Below are 19,788 nucleotides of genomic sequence, written 5' to 3' on the forward strand. Positions count from 1 at the left end.
CAGAAGAATTCTCCACACAAGTGAACCATGTTTGTGTTTGTGGATTTCATGAAAAATATTGAGAAAGATATTGAAGTGCAAATAGAAGAGAAAAAAAATATTGAGAAGAAGAAACCAATGAAAGATCTCTTTTACTTCTTATAAACCAAAAAGCCCATCATCATCAACATCTCTCTCGTCGTCTATGATTACAATGGAATTTTTGGGAGATGCCGAAATAGACACAAGATGAAGTGAAAAAAAAAGATCTAAAGAGAGAAGGCAATTTAGACACTCTTAACACGGTAAATATTGAATATAATTGAGCAATTGTTGAATGAATTTATGAATTTGTTGTGGTCAGAGATGAGCTTTAATGAAAAAAAAGGAATCACCTCAAAAGCAACTTCTAAATATTTCATGAAAATTATTTGGCTCAGGTAATTAAAATTCATATGTTTATTTGTATACACTTGTATGATACTCCAGAAGAGTATATAACATTCAATTCAAGTGCCGGGCAGAATAAAAAAAAACGAGAGCTCTATACAATACTCTTTCAGAAAGCTAAACACCAAAACACTCAAACCATCCACAAGAATGAAATGCAAGGTCATGGATTGTGCTCAAAAATTCGTACACCACAATTTTTAATCGCTAGATTATAGAAACAATAATAGTCTAGCGATTATTAGGGTAAGGGCTCATAATTTTGACCAGTCTGCTTATATGCATCAATGTTCTAAGTTTGAAGTGCGATATTTTCAATATACTAATTGACTTTTTTGTTACTTTCTTTCCAGGAGGATTGTTTAGAAACTTAGCAAGCTATTTATCGTCTTATTTTTACTAAAATTAGTTTTAATACGTTTAAAAATGAATTGATATGTAGAGGTGCATTTGACTCTTATTTTGGACAAATTGGTTATTAATTTGGACAACTTGGCTGTAAATTTGGACAGCTAATCCGCCTCAACAGGATGCCTATTGTTCTTCATTTCATGAACCAATCTTATCAAATCCTCTTCCTGTTTACGTAAGGGAAACCTAGAATATCACTAGAAGCCCGGAAGCTTTCCATATCATTCATTAAAGTGAGTTGACTTCGGTACTCCAAGTACGTGCGGATTCGCTCATTACCTGGCTTTTCCGGGAGCATTTCAAGGCATTTCTCGCTACATCTCGTTCGTAGAGATGATGCTCCTTTGTTTCCAAAGGCATTTGTCCAACCTAGTCATCACAAAAGCTAAAACTTCACGAAATTTCGTGAGAAAAACACCTGTCCAAAATAAGGAGTATCACCTCACTGATAAATGTCTTAAAAAATTTCCTATTTTTCACACGAAAAATCTAATTCACAAGGCAAATCTCACTTCAGATCAAATTTACAAATCACCACTAACGTGAATCAACACAATTTTCAATGAATATTTAATATTATCACTCAAAAAGGCGAAGAAACATTGTTAGTACTTCATCACAGCTAAATAAGACTGAATTAAACACGAAGTTCTGTCATATTCCTCGTAAGTAATTGCTCACACTGAATTTTCAGCAAAGCAATTCTAACTCAAATCATATTCAAAATTTAACGTATTTAGTGTTAAAATCTTCCAAAAAGAACAAATATTTAGATAGAATTCATTGTTCATCAAATATTGGAATAATAATCCATCATTTTAATCAATTTATTTTTAGTGTTCAATTTTATCTTCAAAGTGTCCAAAATAAGAAACTGGATAAAATTATGAACCTCTCCCTTATTTCTAATTCATAACTTTCCTAATTTTTTTTTTCTTTTTTGAAATGAATAAATCATGTCTATGGATTACAGGTTACTTATTAAAAAAATAAAAAAATAAAAAAAAAAGATTTTTCTAAATAATGTTTCTCCCTGATTTCTCGAATAAGGTAAAGTCATAAAATTGGGACATAGTGTTACAAGTTGGACAACTCGCCGTTACAAGTTGGAAATGGTTTTTTTTCTTGATAAATACAGTACAAAATTTGTTTTTAAGCACAAGGAACCAAATTATAAAACTAAAGCAGAGGTGTGCAAGAACCGTTGAAACCGAATAAACGTCAAAATAAGTTTGTTCAGGTAGCGTTTTGACCACTGACGGACATGTTTTATTTGACATTTATTCGGTTTCAATGGTTCTTGCACGCCTGTGACCAAAAATATACAAATAAAAATGAAGTACTAAATTTATCAAGAAAAAAAGCCCTGTTCAAATTATACCTCCAACTTGTACCACTTTACCCTATAACTTTGTCAAGAAACTTTTGGCCAATAGTGTACATTTTATTACATATGATAAAATCTTCTATTAAGGGCGTCGGACATCTTTGTATCGGGAGCGGGATTCGATCTTACAACCGCAAGAATCAAGGCCGGCAATCTTTCCTCCACCCACAATTAGGAATAAAATTAATTAAAATAAATTTTCAGAAATTTCAGGTACTACAACAAGCTTAGCTTGTTTACAAGTTTACAACGTTTACAATCACAATTTACAAATATCTGATTTATATATACAACTTGAAACTCTAAACAAAATCGTAATCTTTTAGCAAATTTCGCTTAATAGTTTTTTTAAAAAAAACTTTACTAATCCGGCACATTTATAGATCAGAAAATTCGCATCCCCATCCTATTCAAATAAATGCTGCGAACGCTACATCAAATTCAAATACGTTTTCATCGTTATATCAAATGCAATTTAGCTCGATTCAATTTCGAGTGTGAAAGAATGGGATATACATATGCAAAACTTTTGAGAAAGAAAGAGATATCAATTTTGATTTCATGAAATTTGCCCTGAGGCAAATGGTGTACATACGAGTGCCAGAAAGATTTCAAACTTCAAACTATATTAAATTACATATTTTTTTTAGTTTCATCATGTTCCCTGATAGGCTGATCGAATCATTCGAATACTTAAATATTCTAGCAAATCAGAGAAAGCGATAAGGGTAAAGTAATTAATGTAATTTTAATATTTAATTATGTATTGATAGTATATAATTAAATATATACAGTGGCGGCCATAATAATAGAATCAACTCCGCAAAGACTACTATTTTACCATGAACATTTTTGTTTATGCCAATTCGTTGAAATAATTTTGACATAGGAATTGTCAAATAATTACCTTACGTCAAATAAGTGTTGTTTTGGTCGCTAGAGGTCTCTCTTTTTCACAGGATACATCAGTAGTAAAAATTTGGTTTAAACAACACAATAGCACCACTTTTAATTAAATTAAAGAAAGTGGACTATAAATCAAATAAGTTTAAATAAAGCCATATTTAGAAACCAAAAATGACAGTTTTCCAGTTTTTTTGGCCGAACTGAATTTCACTATTGACGTATTCTGTGTAAAATACAGACCTCTAGCTAGCGGCCAAAACAACCCTTATTGTACAATTCTAATAATTTGAAGATTTCTACTGCAGAATTATATCAACAAATTGGGAAAAAATGCAAAAGTTAAAAAATATAAGCTTTGCAAAATGATTTTATTATTTTGGCCGCCACTGTATATAATTAAATATATATTTTTCAGATGTTTGTAAAATTTATTTAAAATATCTAGGCAGTATATTTACCAAATAATAATTTCTTAAATATTGTTTTCAAAAGTTACGCTTTGTACCGCAGAGGTACACCATTCACCTGGTTGTCTTGCGCCTTGAGCAACAATTCACGTTGAAAATTGGTCTGGGGGCTTCACCAGGCGAAGAAGGTGATTTTTTTGTTAGTCTACGTTGATTTCTCGACAGAAGCGGTTGCCTCCAGTGAAACCCAACAGTATTAATTTTCTTCCTCTCCTCGCTGTTACACCACAAGATATTTAACCAAAATTCCTCCGGCATCAAACACCACCCCACAAAGAAAACCCACCCTAAACCCTAAAAACCACTCATCAAAATGACTCTCTGATAAGCTCTCTTCCACTTATATCTCTCTATTAATTAATTAATTAAAAAATATATATATTAAAGAGCTTTAGTGATTAAGATTTTCTGTGAAAAAAATTGCTGTGTTTGTGTAAAAGGTGTTTCTTGGGTGGAAAGGAACAACAACAAAAAGAATATGAATATTTTGTGCACAATCTACCTGATTTCATTCATTGGATTTTCTATTATTACGAGAGAATGTAAGTAAAGCTGAATTACGTGTCTTTTTCGGAAATATTTCGCTCTCGGGTCTGTTTTTTTTTCATTATTGTGTTACCCGTTTTTCTTCAATGTAAATTTGCAGACTCTCCTTTCTTTGACTTCTTATTTTTTTTCTTCCCTGTGTGAAGCACATCGATGCTAAAGATGAAACACGAAAAGTGTATAGAAAATTGTAGCTTTTGAGTCACTTTCGTGGTGTTCTTCTGTGTATATTGACGAAGAATTCTTCTTTTTGCCCCAAACGATCGTGAAGCATCGAGAATGAGATTTTTCGAGCAACTCATTCATATTTTTCTTTAGTCCATTCGTAGGGTCAAAACACCCCATAATGCCTCTATACTCCAAAATTCATTATGTGGATAAATTTTACAGAACCTATTCAAAATATTCCTTTAGATTTTTTTAATTCCATATTATACAAAAAGATTATATTGGACTTTCTAAGATCCACCAAAAAATAATTTTAAGTCACGCCCCTTTCAGAAGTTATGACCAATTAATTTTACTATTTTTTTGGTTTTTGTTTGTTTAATAAAGCTTATCCAGGACAAGCCCCACTCATTAAACTGTGGGAGCGACTTAATTAAAAATAAATTGCTAAGAATATTGTGGAAATATGGGTAAAATTGGGCTACTCAAATTTTTCTAAAGCCCCGCCCGCTTGCTTGTATTGGCCCTACCCAAAACTATTAATTATTCACTAACAAGAAGAAAGACGATAAATATTAAATAAAATAAATAATACAGTGAAGTTTCTTAAATATGAATGACTGGGGGGTATTCAGTACAGTAGAGTCTCTGTCAATCGAGCACGTGCGGCAAAATGTGATGCCAAGTTATCAAGAGATTCGAGTGTCAAAGACATTGTAAATTCCACAAAAAGCGCTCAATTATAAAGAACCATGATAACAAAAGAGCAACTATAGCAAATTTGAGCAAATTTGCTTCAAAATCAAACTTGAAAATTGTCAACAAAAATTTTTCGCCCGGTGAAAAAGAGCCGATTGAGCGAGAGTTTACTGTATTTAGTACCTACCATGAAGCCTAATAAAAAGTGAAGCTATTTTTCACTTTTCCTTGTAAAAATTTTGCAGCTATTGCACCGCGACTTAAACAAATTTGCTTAAACAAATTTGCAAGAACAAGTAGTTCTTGTATTACTTCGGCGAGGATTATGAAATATGTGTTTTTAAATAGTTATTAGTGCACGATTTCGAAATATATCAGACTGATAAGTCAATTCTCTTTAGGAAAAAACTTGCCAATAGTCTTCAGTGCCTCTATGCAAAAACGTATGGAAAAATGAAATGTCGAGAGGCCCCTGACTGTATTTATATTTTGAGAATTTATTTTCTGTCAACTCATAAAAACGGATGAAAAACTCTCACGAAAATAATTGTTTAAAAAATAAAGATGCATAAGTCCAGCCTAAATTTTATTTTGCATGCGACAGCTTCAAAATTTATTATTGTCTTTCTTCATTGTGAAAGAAAAGAGAAAAAGCTGATCCATCAAAAGTAAAGTTGTAGTTAGGGGGAAGTGGAGCACCCTTGAAATAGGATTTTTTCTCATATGAAGTGGAACTTAGCCATATCATAAATGTAATTTAGCTTCTCAATCTATTTGTGCAGCTGAATTATATTACGATAAGGCTTAATTTTATTTAAAAATAGGTGAAAAATCTCACTTTCAAAGGTACCCCACTTCCCCCTATTTCAAGGTATTTTATTACCGATCCATAAATTTATTTTCATTAAGTTTTTATTATATTTAATTAATTTGCTTATTTTTTTACTAAAATTGTAACGTGGAATAAAATTTCACAAAAATGGCATGATATTTCTCAATAAAATTTAATGAAAATGCCCTGCAACTGTATATTTTCATAATTTTATATTTCAACAAATTTTCATTATTCAATTTATGTTTAAAAAATTATTCACAATTACATTTCTTGTGCAAATAAATGGTACGTTCAATACTTTTAAAGTTTTTTTTAAAGGGGATAATTTTCATTAAAGCAAAATTTAATGTATTTGTAATAATAAATATTTTTTGTGGTAAAAAGGGCTAACAACACACTTTCAACCGTAAAAGGAAAATATACGAAAAAACAGAACTTTTTTAATTAAAACTACAAATTACTTAGGGTTTTAATGATGTTTTTAAACTGATTTAAATAAAATTTTATATTTTTAAAATTTTCTCACATTTTTCACTTTATTAGAGAAATTTCGAAAGACTCTGTTGTCTTGACTATTGAGCAGCACTACGTAAAAGGGGAAATATTATGGGAAGAATACGTTCACCACTTTCATTAAAGACTTCCTCAGCACTTCCACGATTTACACAAAAAGCTTTATTACACATCGCCGTCAGTTGGTTCAGCAATTGTCGTAACTTCCTCATCACGGGGCAATCATCTTCCAGATGGACCCATAATAAAAAAAAAACTTCTTCATCACCTCATCAGCAGTTCTTGTATAGTCTGTATATTTCCATGTTGTTAGAAGAAGTGCTGATGAGGCGATGAGGAAGTTACGACAAATGCTGATTCAATTGATAACATTAAACCATGTAAACCACATTCAATCATAATGTATCTTACCCTCAAATTTTATAATTTTATAATTTATAATAATATATTATTCAAATTTTATAATTTTCTATAGGGGAGACCGGGGAAATATTAGCAAGAAAATAATATTTTTCTTTGCTTATAATTTGTGATGGCATGCTTTAAATAGACTGATAAATATTTGAATAAATAGAAATGGACTCAGCGAGCACTAATTCAACTAATTTCAATTCAGCTGAAAACACATGAACTTTCAGTCGAATTCTGCTAACCTTGAAACGACACTAGCGAGGCAGTGCCATTTCCATATATATTTGGTTATCACTTTTTGTTCGAGAACTGCTAACCGGTCAGCATATTTTTGCTGATCGATTCAGCAAAAATATGCTGAAAACGCTGCTTTTTTAGTTATCTGTGCTCGCTGGGTAGTTAATTACTTTTAATTGAATGAGTATATTGCTCAATATTCCTTTTAAGAAAAATTATAATATCCTACCACTAATTCTACCTCTGTGGATAATTGTACACCGCCCCCTTCCTAATTTAATTTAAAATTATTTTAAATAGAATAAGTATAAGTCTGTATAAGTTTAGAAAATCAGTAAAAGTATATATTTTTAATATCAATTTAATTACACGTAAAATCATAAGAATTTTTCAATGTGTTGAACAGTTTTTTCTAATTGTTCCAAATTTCTAATGGCCTAATTTAAAATTTCAAAAGTATTTATAAAATTTTAAAGTAGGAGAAAAATACTTTATTTCATGGTTGCCTCAATTCAAAGGTGTCATACTTCCCCTTAGAAATAAACAAATAAAATATTTTATTAAATTGGCCATAAGGGGTGCCTCAACACTAAGTTCTTCTTCGCATATTCTTAGTGAACGCCATCAATCGGCAGCCCATTGAGAAGTGATTGAATTCTTTTGGCCATTTTTCAATTCATCGCGCTTTTCGCACAAAAGAAATCCCACCGGAATTAATGTCGTTTCACAACACTAACTATCCATGTCTTTTGGGGCTCTAAATTCCTCAACAAACACACAAATGAAATTGTTTGAGGAAAAATAAGTGACCCACATCGCAAAAAAGCAGACAATAAAATCACAGAAAAATCACAATAAATTCCTTCTGATGGTATGCAAATGAATCTTATAGAATACATTCTCACCTCGAGATTTGTGAATCACCCCAGAGAAGGTTATTCTCTGCTCTATTTCACCATCTTCAATCTCTTCAATCTGCTTCAGTCAGCAATCTTCATCAGATGGTGAAATCCACTGAGCCGCCAAATGATTTGCCCCTTGAGCTTAGAGAACAATTTCATTTCTGCTTCAATGAAGCTCATTGAGTTCCGAAAAAAAAACGACAAGAGACTCTTTTTCCCTCAGGTTCCCATCATTTGAAATGCGCCTGAAAAAAAATGAAGAAGAGGAGAGAATACCAAGAATTATTATGTCATTTCTCGTGGAAAAGTTTATTTGGAGTAGAAAAAGAACAACACGTCTCATTCTCAAATATTTTTCCCCCTCAAGAATAGTTCAACCTGAAATGTTTCATTTTCTACTCATGAACTCTATAATGGTCTTCCCGGAGAGTTCATCCGAGTCCAGACAGTTTGGATTTTTGGCTATTTGTTCTGTACATTCCAATGAAAAATTCTTTTGGTTAAATTGAAAATAATTGCTTCGGTTGAAAAAGTTTCATTTTGAAATTATGATGGAACTAACGTCTCTAGGAGGGACCAGGGCAGATTAAGCCACGTATAGACTTATGTCGTCTAGGGGGAACTGGGGCAGTAGTAATGTGGGGTAGTTGTAAACACTGTGATTTTTTTCATTAATTTTAAGACTCCAGAGGATAAAACCCATAAGCATTCATAGATACCATGGGGATGTATGTCCACAGATAAATTGGTCAATAAAATCCTAATATACTTTAAAAATAAAAATCATTTTCCTGAAAATGTTGATATTTCGATTATTTTGATCATTTGGATTTCCACCTGGAAATTAAAAATTGTGTAAAATAATCGAAATGTAGCAATACCAGTTCTTTCCTACATCTTTTAGGATTATATTAATGCATTTACTAGAGAAATTGAGATTCTCATTATTTCAAAAGAATTAATAATTGGTCAGAAAACAGCATTTGGGGTAGATGTAATCAGGCAATTTCAATTTCACAAAATGAGTAGGTAAAAGAGCGGGAAATTGACCTTCATGCGAAATATCTATAATTCATAGATTACGAAAAAAATTGGTGGCGCTGTGTTCAATAAAAAGTCACATGATGTCAAAATATGGGGAAAATCCATTGAAAAATGTCTTTGATATGCATGCTTTTAGTTTTTTTGCTATTTTAATTATTCTTTGTAAAAAGTGTCGTGATTTTTTGAAAAATATACAGTCTTTATATATCTCTTAAGTAATTAAAATAATCGAGAGTGGTGCAAAGTTAATTTCAAGGGTGGGAAAAAAGGTGTTTACATCCTCCCCAGAAAGTGGTTACTTCTACCCCAGGTATTTTGTGAAAAGAGAAAAATGCACAGGGACACAAATTTTATTTTTATGGAAAACTCAATTGTTTTCCAGCATCCGTATTACCCTCGACGAATTGCCTATACCCAAGGGTAAAACATGAGCTAAGAAATATTTTCCAAAAAATCACGGTGTCCTTGGAAAATCACCTCAAATTCGCATGTATCGAAAATGATTACATGTGCCCCAGTCTCCCCTATAGGTAGAAATTTTTTTTAAAAAATGCCTTTTTTAAAAAATTCTGACGTTTCTTCCTATAAGGATAGGGGAAATTTTCTTTAAAAAGGCATTTTTTTTTAAAAAATCTACTAGTAGACGCCATTAGACAGTGGGATGTAGTTTGCCTTAGAATTAATATTGAGAAGACCTCTATTTATTCTAAGAAAACACCTCTCTTCCTATTCATTGAAATATTTATCAGCCTGATACAAACATTATTTTTACAAATTATACGCAATAAAAAATTTCATTTTCTGACTAATTCTGCCTCGGTCTCCCCTAACTTGATTATCCACTAATTTTAGGTTTAGTATGGTCTTACATTTTACTTACAATATAAGATAGGCTTTTCAAATTATAAGGTATTACACTTAAACTAAATATGTACAAATTATACGGTGCAATTTACCTAGGGAGAAGAGGGGTACCTTTGAATTGGGACCTTTGAAATTGGACATTTTTCTCTTATTTTCAAAAGGAATTGAGGCTTTTATTCTGCTTAGCTTCACAGTTGGTTTAAGCTAAATTATATCATTGTAAAAATATGATTAAAAAAGAGCCCTATTTCAAAACTATTCCAATTCACAGGTGCCCTGCTTACCCTTATGATTTTTCTTAAATATTTAAGGAATGAAAAATAATTTATAAATTATCTTTGAAGTATTTAGCTATTTAGCACTTCGTAAGTTTTTGTTTTTTATATGAATTTCACAAAGTTTTTTTTTTAAATTAATTTTTATAGAAAGACAAATACTAATAAAAATACTTCATTTAGGGGAGACTGGGGCAAAATGTCAAAATCCGAAAATATTCAAATATGAAGATAAAAAGAAAGGTTTCAGATTTCATAATAATCTCCATTAACCGTCTTTAATGTACAAGTTTCGAGAGATTCGAGTAAGGTATACAAGACACAAAAAATATTAATATTTTCAATTCCTTTTCATAAAATATTAATAGAAAATACTAATGTTGCTCTACAAATTTAAACGTTTTTACCTTGAAATAACAATAAACATGGTAGGAACAGAAGCTGTGGCTGTATCGAAAACGTTTTTTTTTCGCATATTTCTGTATTTTTAGTCATAATTTTAATTTAGATCCGGATTTTTTTGTATGTCTACTATAGGTTAAAGCCTAGAATCCTTTAGAAAAATGTGAAAAATAATGTTTTCAATGTAGCCCCAGTTCAATACAGCCAAACCTATCCCTATTAGGAAAATTTAAAGCTATTTTTTTTAAGAATGTTGATATTGGAAATCTTTTAGATTTTTTGAGAGATCATGAAAAAACTAAATATCCATTTTCAACATAATAATTACCTTTTAAAATTAATAATCAAATTTATGATAAATTTGTAATGAAAATAAATAGAATTTTTTATAATTAATAAAAACAAGATTAAAAAAATCAAAATTTTTGGTATACCCAACTTCACTATAATGGGTCCCTGTCAAAATCATGAAAGCCAAAATCCCGAAATCCAAAATCCCGAACGCCTAAATCCCGAAAGCCAAAATTCCGAATGGACCAAAACACCGCAAGCCAAAATCCCGAATTCTTAAAAGTGTCATAGCTACGCCCACGATTGCACCCGCGCTTGCTGGAGGCAAAGGGAAATTTTCTGTGTCTTGGGAAATTATTCTACACATCTTCCATATAATTTCATCCCTTTCAGGATTTTGAACATTCCGGGATCTTGGCACATCGGGATTTTGGCGTTCGGGATTTTGGCTTTCGGAATTTTGGCTGCCTTCGCACTGTAATAACGTGAAAATAAATCTTTGAAAAACGCTCTATAAGAAAAAGAACCAGTTTAATCACAATCATTTTAAACGTGTGTTTCATAGGAAAAACCAATGACAAAGGAAAACTAATGAGAAAATCCACAATCCAAAAAGATTCAGTTTTGAGTTGGAATTTAGGGAAATCCGAAATTTATGAATAATACAAAAATGCAACTTTTTCTTAGAAATGTTAAAAAATAAATTAGAGAAGTTTAGTCATATAGGGGGAGGTGGGGCTACTTTGAGCTGTGGGGCTAGATTGTTATACGATTTTTTCGCCTATTTCTCAATGAAACTGGTCCTTATAATTATTTTATTTAGATCCACAATTATTTTGTTTATCCAAAGCTTAACCTTAAGTCTGGAGTCCATATTAGAGCGCTTAGATCATATCTACAAGATAACCGTGCTTATCACTGTCGGTTATATAATTCTGAAGAACTTAAAGATCTGTTTTTTAAAACCATAAAACCTTATAAATTTATGAATCGATTGGCAAAGCTGTCCTCTGATTATGATGAAAGTGTGATATTAAAAATTTCCTGAAAACTTTAGATAGCACAATAATCTTTCAAGACAATATAATCTTAATACATCTCTGGCTTAAAGATACAACAAAGTTTCTTTTCTCAATTTTTCAATTTGTCTACCTTTCCCCTTTTAAATTCCTATATTTTTGCAATAAGTTAAATCCGATTATTGTCACGTGAACCTGAGAAAAGTATTTTTGTTGAAAGTTGATCCTATCTCTCATTCTTCAACAATTTCTCCAGCAATTTGTAAGCCTCGTATAATCCTTTCTTTCAATTTTCTCACCCCTTCTTCATCTCATGCTGAGAAATCGGAACCGCCTCATTCTCCTGATTACCAATTAATTGCATGGATGGAATATTTCTCTATCTAATAAACAAAACCAATAGCACTTTTCTTCCAGCCAAAAAAAATGTGAATAATAGAAGTTGGACGAGTTTGAGCAGAGAAATATTTTCACTAACTCATTATTTCTCACGTTCGACGCTCCACTGATTTCTTTGTTTATTTTTTTTTCTTAACGTTATATCCATACCTTTCTTACCTTCCCTAATGTTCGTGGAGCCTCAACGTCTTAACAGTTACAGCGGATAATCTGTGGCTGGTACGGTTTTGCTGGTAGAGAAAGATTGTGGGGGAGAGCCCAAGAGACTTTGGTTCAATTTGCAATCATTTGAGCATATTGCACATGCAAACTCACCAACTTAATTGAATATAATTAGCACATTGCCTCTATTTTTTTTTGCTACCTCCATCATCGCACCTGACACTGACAGTCTACCAGTGCTTTACCTTTTCCGCTTTATTTTTCTTTTCTTGCTGCAAAGGCGCCGCTTCATGCTATTTTCCCGCCGAAATGCAAGGCGTCTACGTGACTCAGAGCACCGTATCCGGCGTGGATGTCGTCTACAGCCAAATTAATATTACTTCAGATTTGATAACAATCTGGGGAAATTGTCACAAACGCATCGGAAATAAGGTAATCCTCATGATGGCATCACTGGAGGAGGATGAGGACACCAGTTGCTTTCGATGCTTCCACATAACACTCGTCACGAAGAACATTGTGCGTGTCTACACCACGATGGAGTACATGGCCAAGTGCTTCACAAATGAGGAGAAGGCTATCATGTCCTGTCCCACAGAGGAATCTCTCAGAGATCCTGAGGAACATACAGAAATCATACTGTTCAGTAAGTTAATACTAATACTGAATTTTCATAAGAAATCTTTCAAGAAATGGGCTTTCAAAGATCAATCAGCAACAATTCCATGAAGGGGAACGCTTTCAAACTTCGCACACACTCTGGCTTCGAACACTTCATATTTTTCCATATTTCTTTCATGGCAAAATCTTTTTGGTCAGTAAAAAATTGAAATTGGTCAGTAAAAAATAACCGACCGATTTTTTACCCACCAAATTTGACTTTTCTCCGAATTTGATTTTTTACTGACCAAATTTTATTTTCTACTGACCAAATTAGATTTTTTACTAACAAAAATATTTGCAGATAAAATTTGATTTTTTACTGATCAGATTCTTTATTTTTTACTGACCATATTTTATTTTTTACTGACCTTGTTTTATTTTTTACTGACTTTGTTTTATTTTTTACTGACCAAATTTGACTTTTTCCTGATCAAATTTAATTTTTTACCGATTTTTTAAAGTTTTTTACTGACCAAATTTAATTTTTTATTGACCAAAAAGTCGCAGCTTTCTTTAATCAATCTGACCTAATTTTTCAGGTATAATTTGTAACATAAGACTAGCTATTAAAATATTGCTATTAGTTCAAATTCATTAAAGGAGATATGGGAAAATATGAAGTTTTCGAATTCAGGGTATGTGCAAAGCCTAACTCTTTCGCGTCTTTAGGGTCATATATGACCCGGGGAAAAAAGTTTCTTTTTGGCTATTTACATTAATTGAAATCTAACTGGAGTCTTGAGAAAATGAGCTAAGAATCTTACATCCTTCTATTATGATGTCGTGCACGAACAGATAGATTTCAATTAATGTAAATACCCAAAAAAAACTTTTTTCCCCGAGTCATGACATTACCCTAAAGACGCGAAAGAGCTAAAAGCCTTTTCCTAACGTTTTCTTCTGGAAAACTTGCTGATATTATGCAAAAAACATCCCATTTTCCGACTACTGAATTTAATTATTCAAAGCCCAAATGAAAGGTATTGAAATTATTCATGGTGACCATAATAATTTAAAGAACCTAAAATTTTTAGTTCCCCATAGAAGACTACACCTCAAAATATCGCTGGAATTGTCAATAGGTCATGATGGGGCAGTTTCACGTAGCTGAACATTTATTCAAAACCTTTTTCTAAACAAATATGAAGTATAACGATTCAAACAGACTAAGTCTGATTAGTTTTATTTAGGCATTGGGTATCTGAATATACAGTATAGTACCTAGATCCTAGACAATTAATTTTTATTCCAAAGATATGAATTTTAAAAAGTAATGCATACGTGAAACTACCCCACGTACACTACCCTAAATTTATTAAAATTTAAATTTGCAATGAAGAACAAAAAGCTCTGCTATAAATCAAATAAACCACACCTTCTGTAAAGTGCTCATCTTATAAGAAATAAATAAAATAAAATAAAATCTACAACTTATAAGAAAAGCTGTCATAAAATTTTTCTAAACATTCCTTACAACAAGAAAATCTGTTTTTTGCGTTTTTTGCCTTTCGTGATAACTCTTGTTACATTTTCCTTGTTTTAACTCTTAATTCTTAAACTAAAAATTAATTATTTCTCATTTTTTTATATGTTATTAAAATTTGAAAATTTAATTTTTCTTTTACTTTAAAGTTGTCGTTGGAATTAATATATTAAAAAATGCCATTTTTTCACTTTTTAAAACTTATGAAATAGGGGCGTGCCCTAAATATTCCTAATAAAAAATATAACTCCTATATTAATTCTAATAAATCTTTTTCTATTTATTCAAAACAGAAGGACAGCTCCAACAGTACAATACAAGTTAGTTGAATAATTTTATGCCATAAAATGTGAAATAAAATTGAGGCACTTCTGTAAGGCCATTCTGTAGAAATCCAATACCTTCTTTCCTAATGAAATCTTCCTGTCCGGAAGCACTGCATAAAATGAGATTTTTAGGGGTCAAAACCGCAGAAAGTGGAATAAGAAAAAATTCTTCCGCTCATCAATCTTCGTCTGTTCCTCTTGCAGAAATCCGAGAACTCGATGGTCAAGTAATCCGACGGCGGGAGTATTGCCCAATAAGTGGTCGATACAATTTCACATTTGCCACAGGCAACGATGCCGAGAAGAGATTGGAGTGCTTATCACCGAAATCCACACTGGACACGTGTCCATCCGGTTCTTCGTTCAATCTGCGCTTCCGTGGTTGTAACTTTGAAGACTTGGATGCTTCCCTTGAGTGTTTGGGTCACTGGATGGGCTACAATGGGGTGAACTATCTCGCCTTGATCAACACAAGGCAAGACGAGAAGTTGGGACCACGGTATCGATGTGCTGTGTACCTGGAAGATGCTAGCACAGGAGTTGTTACTCTGTCCTTTAGCAATGACTCCACATGCACATCTACAAATCACAGGGATTCTCGAGGGATGTACGGAGAATTTCTGACACTCTTTCCTACGGCTGTGGAGAAGACATCACCCGGAGAATGTGCCTTCCCAAAATGGCTTACGGGTCGATGGAAGCACATGAAGAAATCTTCAGATTCTGTGGCGATCTTCTACGATTCAGCATCTTTTAAGACACACACAATGAGGTGCATTGAGGAGAATCCAGCAACAGGGAAGTACTTAGTGAAGAGCACTACCCAGTGTGGTGAGGAAAAGTACTTCTGCACGTGGCTTGAGCAGAGAAGCCCTAATATTTTGGAGTTCCAAATGTCTCTGCAATCCAGTCCTGTCCAGTCATCTGCTCAGCGTCTCTGTACAGAGGAGAACTTTGACGGAAGCCGGTGGATCACACAAAGTAGAGAAACCACCCATACCCACTTCACCCAGTGCCCAGTCAGTGGTGAATTCACCGGATTCATCCCAGACGCTGAGGGACTTTGTGCCAAACTCTCATCAGACTGCAAATCCCCAAATATCCTTTATTATGAAGTATCAGCTTGTGACACAGGAGAGGTATATGAAGAGCGTGAATATCAGTGCCTTGGGCAATGGGAGGAGAATGGTCTCCTCTATGCCTTCACCTACAGGCGAGACTTGAATACGCACGAGTGCTTTGTAGGCGCCATGATGGCTGAGAAGACTATCTTCATCAAAGAAGCTGGTGAAAATTGCCAACGGAATCTAAATCCTCATCGCTATGGGATGGAATTGAACAAAATTGGTAAGTTCAGACATCTGGATATATTTCCGGTTATTGAAATGACCAAATATGGTAAATTCTGGGTATTTCAGGTTATTGCAACGCCGTGGCTGATAAGACGCCGCATTCCTCTCATCGCCATGTTCACTCAAGTTCATCGTCTGCTGATGAAATAACCACACCAGCAACTACTAAATACACATCGGTGCATCCTCCACAAGTATCCAGGATCTATCCTGCGTCCAGCTCGACGGTACCAGCGTCAAAAACAACAAAAATACCTGCAATAATCGCCACAGCTGAGAGTGTTAGAATTTCCCCTCAGTGCATACTACTGCTTATCCTTCTTGCCATTTCCAGTGTATGACCTTTTGATACCTGTAACTAGTACTCCTATAACCGTGGAATAAATATCGAGTGGAAAACTCGAGAAAAATAACAAGTTATTGCCCTTTTGCCTTTCTTTTCACTTGTCACTATATCGTCGCCATATTGATTTTTTAACGTATTTAGGCGCGTGTATTGTTTGAAATTTTACGAAGAATTCATCGATTCACACGAACTCCACCCGAAGATAGTCGATGTCAAATATGACAGTAACATAACCTCAAAAATTGTTGTGTCTGTGAAAATCCGAGGGCAGTTTTTGTAGAGAGTTTTTGGATAGTAAAATGCACACTGAGATGATGTCGCATGGTTTCGAAGAAAATCCACCGTCTGTAGCAACACACAATGCCCTTGAGCATTATGTGGCATTGGCCAAAATGGCCAAAGGAGCCGCTTGCTTGGATCTCATCCATCAAGTTCTGGAAGCTCCCGGTGTGTATGTTTTCGGAGAGTTACTGCAAATTCCCAGCATTATGGAGGTAAATATCCCACAGGATAATCTGCCAGAAGCTTAGTGTAATTTAATTTATTAAAATTCCTGGGGTTTCTTTGTAGCTGGAAGGAGGACAACATGTGAAATATTTCAATGCTCTGAATCTCTTCGCTTACGGAACTTTCCGGCAGTACCTGGAGAAAAAGGATCAAGTGCTAGAGCTCAATACTACGATGAAAAAGAAGCTCCAGCACCTCACAATTGTCACACTAGCCATCCAGAATAAATGCATCCCCTACCAGACACTCCTGACTGAGTTGGATATCTCGAATGTCCGGGACTTGGAAGATTTAATCATCGAGGCAATTTACGCAGATATCATTCATGGCAAACTGGATCAGAAGAATAGCCAATTAGAAGTAGATTATGCAATTGGTCGTGATATCCGTCCGGGAGATATAAATCAAATAGTTGGGACTCTCCAGGAATGGTGTGACTCCTGTGCAGCTGTCCTTAATTGCATCGACACCCAAATCCATCGGGCAAATAGCGAAAAAGCCCGTACTATCAAGCACAAAGAGAAGATTGACCAAGAAGTAAAGGGGACCTAGAAGAAAAGTTTTTTGCATAAATGCTGATTTTTTTTTTAATTTTTGCAGATTATGAACCTGAAGAAGGCCATCAAATCGCAGACTATCGACTGCGACGAAGCTATGCCCATGGAAATGAGAGAGCAGAGTAGCCAAGAAATGAGGAAAAAATCTACCAAGAGCAAACCTGGCAAATCCAGTGGAAAGTCATGGTTCAAAAACTTCAATTGAATTCACTTTATTACAATTTTTAAATGCGCTTATTAAACTTGAATTTCTTGAAAAAAAAATCTTGTTTTATTCATCATTTTCCTCTTTGGATCAATTGGATTTGAATTTGGAAAATTAAGCTGAATTTCCTTCATATTGGACCTGAGTATTAATTTTCTTATTTGACCAACTGGTTAACCCATTAGAGCAATGTACTAGAAAAACACAATTAAATCTAGCTCCGGCTTAAGTGAAAAGAGATTGAAATAGTTTGATACAAATTGCCTACTATTAGGTGCTGATAAAATATTTTTTGAATTGCCCCTAAATGTATGCAATATGTTTAACGCGGGAAATTTGAAATGCATTTCTTGTGAATCGTTGGCGCTGAAAATCTTTTGCATACATCACGGCGTTTCCGTATCTTATTACAAAGATATCTCCTGTAATTTCTAAAGAAGAGATATTGTAAAGAATCTCAACTAAAATACTTAGCTGAGCTATAGTGATCATAACGATCACTAAATTTTAATCATTCGCTAACAATAATTCTTTAACTCCTTCGCGTCATTAGGGTCATATATGACACGGGGAAAAAACAATTTTTTTTTGACTATTTACATTAATTGAAATCTATCGGTTTGTGCACGACATCATAATAGAAAGATGTAAGATTCTTGGCTAATTTTCTCACGACTCCAGATATTCAGGAAAAGAAAATATTTGAGATCAAACATCACTAATTTCGAACTTTGTGAAATGACTTTTCTTTTTCAAAAATTTTTATATTAATTTATTTTTTTCTGCAAAAAGTTCTTTAGAAACACAAAATAGAATATCCAAAGATTGTATATTGCATATTTCGATATAATAAACTACTCTCAATTTTCCAGAAAAACGTGTAGAATTTTCCGGGTCATATATGACCCTATTGTCGGCAAGGGTAACAGTGTTTTCGTCCCAAACCTATAGCGAAATGTAGTTGAGACATTGTTTTTCTTTGTGAAATGCAGGTGGGACATCTTGCTCCTGGACATTTCATCTTATATCTGATGAATTAGAACATATTTTGCAATATTTTAGAGTATTCTGCAAGCGTCTCATATTGTGCAATGGTATTGTGTGTGAATAAATATGTGGATAAGTTTATTTTTGCCAAATACCACTCAAAATATTGTGACAGTGACTGTTCAAGGGATTACCAGGAAGATTCCTTGAACACCAGGAGTACAGTGTTCATCAAGACAATCCAGTTTGCCATGGTTTTGGCCAAATTAGTAACTTCAAGCAAAAAAAAACTCTTAAAAAGCCTGTGATATAGATTTTGAAAATGGTAAATACACTTCCCTTGAGGACAACAGGGTCATATATGACCCGGGGTTTTTCCGAGTTTTCACGCAATGGAATTTTTTTTTCTCTCTGAACTATTATATCTGATCATAAAGCATTAGGAAAAACTCAATTTTACATGAATTCATCTGCTGAATAAAAGTGGGACGCGAAAGAGTTAAGGACGATTGGGTCACCAATGACCCTACAATAAAATTTTTCCTAATGCCATCTAAAAAGCTTTGATTTGCTATAAAAAGTCAGAAAGACCTATTTTTTGTGATCCCCAATTTTTTTACCCTCTTGTCTTTAAAGGGTTGAACGGGTTGAAATATTATGCCCAACGCACAATAACTTTTATTTAGTAAACATGTTTTTGACATTTCAATGAGAGTGAGTGAGATCTAGAAAATTTTGAAAACACATTTAAAAACAAAAGGTATTGTGCGCTGGTCATTATAAACACCATTTGTTTATATAGCGTACATTATCTATCTAAAAAAAAGAATTTTCCACTCAAAATTCAAATTAGGAAAGTGAATGAAGGAAAATATCAAAATTGACGCGGTGTCGATTTTTGCGGGCGTACCGAAATTAAGCTAAAACTGAACATATACAGATATGGAAACTATAAAATATAGTAAGCATAGACCCATCCATATATTTAGGTATGG

General features: G+C 33.4%; 2 protein-coding genes across 2 annotated transcripts; both read left to right on the top strand.

Annotated features, from left to right (window-relative positions):
* The first annotated feature begins 3,742 nt into the window (after nt 1-3,742).
* On the top strand, nt 3,743-16,607 carry LOC129802929 (uncharacterized). The gene is made up of 4 exons (XM_055849165.1): nt 3,743-4,142; nt 12,648-13,013; nt 15,044-16,186; nt 16,258-16,607. The coding sequence occupies exons 1-4, from the start codon at nt 4,079-4,081 to the stop codon at nt 16,530-16,532; spliced, it is 1,848 nt and encodes a 615-aa protein (XP_055705140.1). The 5' UTR covers nt 3,743-4,078; the 3' UTR covers nt 16,533-16,607.
* A 134-nt stretch (nt 16,608-16,741) lies between these two features.
* On the top strand, nt 16,742-17,865 carry LOC129802943 (COP9 signalosome complex subunit 7). The gene is made up of 3 exons (XM_055849189.1): nt 16,742-17,031; nt 17,108-17,581; nt 17,645-17,865. The coding sequence occupies exons 1-3, from the start codon at nt 16,837-16,839 to the stop codon at nt 17,804-17,806; spliced, it is 831 nt and encodes a 276-aa protein (XP_055705164.1). The 5' UTR covers nt 16,742-16,836; the 3' UTR covers nt 17,807-17,865.
* Nucleotides 17,866-19,788: the final 1,923 nt, after the last annotated feature.

This window comes from Phlebotomus papatasi, chromosome 2, assembly GCF_024763615.1.
Source record: "Phlebotomus papatasi isolate M1 chromosome 2, Ppap_2.1, whole genome shotgun sequence".
In the NCBI taxonomy this organism is placed as follows: Eukaryota; Metazoa; Arthropoda; class Insecta; order Diptera; family Psychodidae; genus Phlebotomus; species Phlebotomus papatasi.

What these genes read in the sequence shown, in the direction of transcription:
- LOC129802929 (XM_055849165.1), top strand. Translation starts at nt 4,079, where the DNA reads ATGAATATTTTGTGCACAATCTACCTGATTTCATTCATTGGATTTTCT. An exon ending in TTCTATTATTACGAGAGAAT is followed by an intron (nt 4,143 to 12,647) that starts GTAAGTAAAGCT and finishes CTTGCTGCAAAG; the next exon opens with GCGCCGCTTCATGCTATTTT. An exon ending in TACAGAAATCATACTGTTCA is followed by an intron (nt 13,014 to 15,043) that starts GTAAGTTAATAC and finishes TTCCTCTTGCAG; the next exon opens with AAATCCGAGAACTCGATGGT.
- LOC129802943 (XM_055849189.1), top strand. Translation starts at nt 16,837, where the DNA reads ATGCACACTGAGATGATGTCGCATGGTTTCGAAGAAAATCCACCGTCT. An exon ending in AAATTCCCAGCATTATGGAG is followed by an intron (nt 17,032 to 17,107) that starts GTAAATATCCCA and finishes GTTTCTTTGTAG; the next exon opens with CTGGAAGGAGGACAACATGT. An exon ending in AAGAGAAGATTGACCAAGAA is followed by an intron (nt 17,582 to 17,644) that starts GTAAAGGGGACC and finishes TAATTTTTGCAG; the next exon opens with ATTATGAACCTGAAGAAGGC.